Genomic DNA, 6,331 nt, shown 5'->3' on the forward strand with positions numbered 1-6,331 from the left:
TTGATGGACAGTGGTCTGGTTACACCTAGAGTCCACCAAGGCCTGATGTGTATGTCCTTGTATACTTACTGACACGTGGTATGTTTATGTTTGATCGGGGAGGCCTGCAGTGCATCAGCGATATGGATCAGCGTGCCCATGTGCCAGGTTTGTGTGAAGAAATAACTAGAAAAACAAAATAAAACAAAGTCCAAATATTTCACTCGATCAAGTTCAGCCATGCTGAACACACGCTCTACCATATGTGCCTGTGTGTTATGTGTGAGCTCGGTCAGATCTGTCCCTCTCTTTCAGGTTCATGGCATATTTCTAAAAGACAAACAAAGAACATATAAGCAACATCACCATGACTACACACAGGTAAGAATCATCATGCATTACCAGACAGTTCAACCCACCTCCTTTCAATCCGCAGCTGATACTTGACCATGCCCCCACTGCCACAAGCCTATTTGGGGCGCAGAGCACCAAAAAAAAAAAAAAAATCCTATACCAAACATGGGGTTTTGTCCTAGGTAAACAATCTTTTTGACCCACTGGGATTTGCACCCCCTGTGAGTATTCAAGAAGGAGCATTACTGAGATTGCTTACTGTTGAGACCTATGACCGGGATGCTTCTCTCCCAGAAGGGAACTGCAAGAGTGGAAGTTGTGGAAAGATTCACTTCAGACCTGGAGCCAAGTTGACCAGAAAAAGATGTCTGTTTTCTGTGATGCTTCAACAGCTGCCACTGCAGACATGGCCTATCTCAAGACCATCCATTCTGGTGGCAAGCAGATGTTGGCTTCATATTTGACAAGACAAAACGACCACCTCGTTCTGCTGATCACAGTCCCTCACCTGGGATTTCATACTGCTGTTTTCGCAGTAGAAATAGAAGACATGACTGTCCACTCATTCATTGTCCATGCATTCATACAAGCTTTGGGCAGTATGTTTCACATGCTGGAGCATACAAGCTATACATATCATAGTAATTAATTAAATAGATGCTGTAGCCTTCATGAATGCCCTGCGACAGTTCTTTTCAAGCAGAGGTACAGCTAATCATATAAGGTCAGATTGCGGAACAAACCTTGTTGGTGCCTGCAAAAAGCTAGGAATTGAATCTGTATACAGTGACAGGGATATTCTGGAATATCTGTCCAACAACAGGTGGATCTGGCCCCCCATACGGCTCACACGTGGGAGGCAGGCGGGAAAGGTTTATAGGTATCATTAGGTATATCTTTGATTCAGTGCTGCTAAAGATAACACCAGCAAGGCTTACATTCATCGCAGAGATTTCTGGAATTGTGAATGCTCACCCACTACTACCTGTGTCAGCAGATGCCAATTGCCTTCTTGTACTGTCACCAGCAACAATACTGAGCCAGAAGAATGGGGCACTTACACGTCCCATATTGGGGTTTAGTGAAAGGGATCTGTATGTTGGTCAGTGGCAACAAGTCCGGAAAGAGTAGGTAAGCTCAAGGTTACAATAGGAACAGAGGGGTCATTGGCTTTCTCATAAATGAGGGCAGAATAGGAAAAAGACAATCATCTACACCTACTTTGGTAGAAGAGAAATTTTTACACATTGGTGAACCCCAATCTCCTTGGTAGCAGATAGAGGTCTGCAGTTTATATCCCTCTTTTTATATGACACCTGCAAACAATGGGGTGTTTTCCAAAAGCTGACCATGGTATTCCACCCTCAAACGAACTTGACAGAACAGTCAATAAAACTCAATAGAACTTAATAAAACACTGCTTTGTTTGTGGCTAGCAACCAGTGTACTTGGATGGCTTTCAGAGTTTTGATTTCTTATTAAAGCACTGTTCACTCCAGTGGAGAAAGCACTTTGGCGGAAACTAAATGAACCATTAGAAAGACTGGTTATATATAACCAATTATTCCTCTTCACATCTGTCGTGCACTATTATGCTGGTACCAGCTGGTATTCTATCTCCTACTCATCTTCTTATAGTTGATAAGACTGATGTTTGTTACAGAGATACAGCAAAACACAACACATGGGTTTTTATATAGCTTGTATACATTGGAATGAAATGTCATTTCTCCAGGACCATGGTACAATACATAACATTATGCAAAACTACATAAAGTGCAAATACACAGTGTGAGATGTTTGCAGGACAATAAATACACAGGACAATATATTTAAAATAAAAATAAATATTTAGTCATACTGGGTTAGGTGTTTGACTAGCCTAGTTCAGCAATGAGCAGGGTGTTGAGTAATCTGACTGCCTCAAGGGAGAAACTGTTGTGGAGTCTGCTGGTGGTGGCATGGATGCTCCTGTACCTTCTGCCAGATAGCAGGGGGGTGAAGAGTCCATGGGCTGGATGAGACGGGTCATCTGCAATACTTGTGGCTTTGGTGATGCAGCAGTTGTTGTATGAGGTGTCGATGGTGGGTAAAGCCACACCGATTACCTCTGATCTTTTCAGATATTCTCATAATCCGCTGTAGGGTCTTGTGGTCAGAGACTGTGCAGTTCCCGTAACACAGAGTGAGACAGCTGGTCAGGACACTCCCTATTGTTCCTCTATAGAAGGTGGTGAGGATGGGAGGGGGGTGTTTGGCTCTCTTCAGCCTCTGCAGCAAGTGGAGGTGTTGCTAGGCCTTCTTGGCTAGTCAGATGGTATTGAGAGTCCAGGAGAGGTCCTCTGTCATGTGCACACCAAAAAAATTGGAGCTTTTGACTCTCTCCACAGTTGTTTCTTTGATGTGCATTGGTCCGTGGACTACTTGGGTCCTCCTGAAGTCAACAATCATCTCTTTAGTCTTATTGACATTAAGAGATAGATTGTTATCTCTACACCATTCTGCGAGCTGGTTCACCTCCTATCTGACTGATCGTTGTTGCTGATGAGGCCCACAATTCTAGTGTCATCAGCAAATTCTTGTTTTAACCAGTGTTTTTCTCTCTCATGCCACTTCACCTAGATTGAAACCACAATTCCAGAACCCTATGCTGACTTTGCAGAAGTCTTCAATAAGGCCAAAGCTTCCCACCTACCTTCCCACAGACCATTGGATTGTCCCATCGAGCCCTTGGAAGGATCTCAAGTGTATCTTCTTTCTTTTTTTGTGGAGAAGAAAGATGGTGGACTCAGACCTTGCATTGATTACTGGCTCATGACAACATTAATAATGAGTCAGCCTCAAACAAAATTAAGTCAAGAGGCTATCACACAGGACCTATGCTATAGGCTACAATGTAGTGAATTTTAGAATAACCCCATAATAGGCAGTTATGAGTCAGTAAATTCCAGTCTAGATAGTTGACAACATTCAATTCACATTTTAAGTGGTTTTAGCCATACCTTTGTTCAACTATGTTCAATACAGCAGGTGTGTTCCCATTGCATATCTAATATTCTTAACCAGGGTTGACAGATTTCAGCAAAATTTCCAGCCCAAGTCCATCTCCGGACTTGCCTGATCCATCCTGATGCCCTATTTCTGTTTGGAGTTCTCATCACTTGGAAAACACTCACTGCTGCTGAGGATGGTCCCATATGGACAGCCTAAAAGTTACACTTAGAAACCATGAAGATGGCTTTGGACTGCAATTGTTACAAACAGTTTGGCTAAGATGGCTTAGGATTAGGACTACAATTACCACATTACAACATTTTTGCACTCAAGTCTCCATCAGTGAACAGCTGATAACTTCAACAAAATAGACTTCATGTTAAAAATATAAAGTGCATTTGTATAATAAAACTAGAACTGCACTTTATGACTATATAGCACACAGTTATAGAAGGGAATTTTTTATAATCGCACTATTGGTGTCACCCAGATGAGGATGGGTTCCCTTTTGAGTCAGGTTCCTCTCAAGGTTTCTTCCTCATGTTGTCTCGGGGATTTTTTCCTTGCCACTAGCGCCTCTGGCTTGCTCATTAGGGATAAACTTATAAATTTTAAATTTATATCTGGAATTTATATATCTGTAAAGCTGCTTGGTGACAATATCCATTGTTAAAAATGCTATACAAATAAAATTGAATTGAATCTCAAAATCCACACAAAATACCTGAAACTAGACCAAAATTTATATCCACAAAATACAATTCAAAGTCCACTTTTTGGACTTTTTAAGGAGTTAAATTGTGTTCAATGGAAATGTTTTTTAAAATCTATTTACAAAATCTGATTAATTTTCTAAATAAACACCTTAATCTAATGAATGAAAATTAAAGAGAAAAAAATACTTTCAGTTACCAGCAACAGATTCCAAATGCAAATACCACATTTGAAATCAACTCTATACCTTTTAGCAGCCAATTTCCAATTACTTTTGGTCCCTTAAAAATGGAAGGAGCACATATAAAAAGTGCAGTAATTCCTAAACCATTCACCAAATTTGGATGTACCCTCAAATTAAAGCTGAAAGTCTGCATATTATATTATTATTAATTTAACATTAATAATATAATTAATATTAACATTAATATTAACAATGGATATAAAATGTTCATTATTTAATTTTAACTCCACCATTATGTGGTTGACACCTAAAATAACAATCACTTTTAATACTGCATATTTATTGTATATTTATACAATAATCCGTTTGCAATAACATTTAATAATATTATCAGAAACCCAGTAGCTGATTACACAATATCATAATGTTTTTGAGCACATTCTGTCAGTTTACACACCAGGGCAGGTTGTCATGTGACAGCTTTGTGAATTTGTGACAACTTGCCCCACACTGACATGTGTGCTAATCGTGGCTGACATAACACAGAACTGCAGCTACAGTATGAAAGGAACCTTTATTCTCTTCTCTACACAATGTAAAAATAAACATTTTATTTATTTATTTATTTATTTTTTACCTCTCGAAGGTCAAAAATAAGATAATAAAATTGTGCTCACCTAAGATTACAGTGACTCTGACCACATGTGATAAATTGACCTCAGAGCATGAAGGTTTGCTATCGGAGGTATGAACAGAGTGACAACTTACCCCCCTCTCCCCTGCAATAAATTACGTGCAACACCGTGAAGTGTTTAAAAACCACATGCTCACTTTTAACATGTGAATTGTATTTAATTACATATGACATTAACGCAAATTATCTTAATTTTCACATGAAATAATTTAATGTAGCCTAAAAGATCCATTTAATAAATATTCTAAATTAAAAAATGTAATCATTACTAATATATGAAGGAGAATTTTTTCAAGCTCTTCCTCTTTTAATCACATAAATAAAGCAGGGAAACATCCAATAATAAAACCTACATTATATTAGGTATTCATCGTAGGCTTTGTGGAATAGGGTTACTTAATTCAGAATTGTAAAATTGGCTCATTTAAACTTTTGCACTTATGACAACAAATACAAAACAATGCATTCTTGATGGAAAGTTTAGAAGTAGCGGCTGCTCAGAGCGGCGACGACGACTGCCAGAAACTTCTGCCATGTAGCCTGAATTTCAGGGGTGAAAGCGGCTCCGAATTTGGTCGCGATCACAATGGTGAGACAATCGGCTAAAAGCTGCGGGAAAATGTAATGTTATAAAGCAGTAGATAGAATATAGGCTACTTTGCTTTCTAAAGGGAAGAGATGACGTACCCTGAAATTATCGGGGTCTACATTGAGAATCTCACAGTGGAGCTGGCTCAGTTTTGAGTAGGTCGCCTTGATGTTGTCCAGGTTCTGCACTGCGTTGTGCAAAGCGTTCAGCACAACTTTGCCATGGGCAGCGACCTTAGGGTTCCCCAGAATGGCAGCAACACTGTTCAAATTTCCAAATTTGTCGAAATAGCGCTGAGTCCAGGGGTAGACAATCAGTACTCTGTCGCAAATAAGAAAGGCAGAATATTGGAACCATGAATTATTTATGATATATTATCTTAGAATCATTCAATGTGTTCTGGGTGGATACACCAGTAAACTGTAGGTTTATCACCTTACTAGTCCTTCGTAGAGAGCTTTACCTTGCCAGGGCCTGAGGCCCGATCTCATCGACATCGATTTTGTCCCAGAGATCTGCAATGGCACTCCGTTCGGATTGTGACCAAAAAACCATAATGACTTCTTTTAGTTTTAAGTTTTACAGCACTGACTGCGCCGATGGAGTGATTCGCTGAGTTTTAATTCACTCTCCGTCTCCTCCCCCAGCAAGACTTGGAGACCAATTGGCTATGTGTTAATTAATTAATGTCTGGAGGTAATGCACAACCGGTGGAATGGTTTTCGCCTAAAATTCTGATTAAGGTTTAATCAAGGATATTAAATGGAATTATTACATTATTAACATTAATATAGTGTTCAATTTCTTGGTAGCAAAAATGTAT

At 39.4% G+C, this 6,331-nt stretch overlaps 1 protein-coding gene across 1 annotated transcript; it reads right to left on the reverse strand.

Moving 5' to 3' along the window:
- Window positions 1-5,205: 5,205 nt before the first annotated feature.
- hbba2 (hemoglobin, beta adult 2) lies at window positions 5,206-6,121 on the reverse strand. Its single transcript, XM_026929353.3, has 3 exons — window positions 5,972-6,121; window positions 5,607-5,829; window positions 5,206-5,528 (listed from the first exon to the last, which is right to left on the reverse strand). The coding sequence occupies exons 1-3, from the start codon at window positions 6,061-6,063 to the stop codon at window positions 5,400-5,402; spliced, it is 444 nt and encodes a 147-aa protein (XP_026785154.1). The 5' UTR covers window positions 6,064-6,121; the 3' UTR covers window positions 5,206-5,399.
- Window positions 6,122-6,331: the final 210 nt, after the last annotated feature.

Source organism: Pangasianodon hypophthalmus, chromosome 23 (genome assembly GCF_027358585.1).
Source record: "Pangasianodon hypophthalmus isolate fPanHyp1 chromosome 23, fPanHyp1.pri, whole genome shotgun sequence".
Classification (NCBI taxonomy): Eukaryota; Metazoa; Chordata; class Actinopteri; order Siluriformes; family Pangasiidae; genus Pangasianodon; species Pangasianodon hypophthalmus.

What these genes read in the sequence shown, in the direction of transcription:
- hbba2 (XM_026929353.3), bottom strand. Translation starts at nt 6,063, where the DNA reads ATGGTTTTTTGGTCACAATCCGAACGGAGTGCCATTGCAGATCTCTGG. An exon ending in GGGCCTCAGGCCCTGGCAAG is followed by an intron (nt 5,830 to 5,971) that starts GTAAAGCTCTCT and finishes TATTTGCGACAG; the next exon opens with AGTACTGATTGTCTACCCCT. An exon ending in TAGACCCCGATAATTTCAGG is followed by an intron (nt 5,529 to 5,606) that starts GTACGTCATCTC and finishes ATTTTCCCGCAG; the next exon opens with CTTTTAGCCGATTGTCTCAC.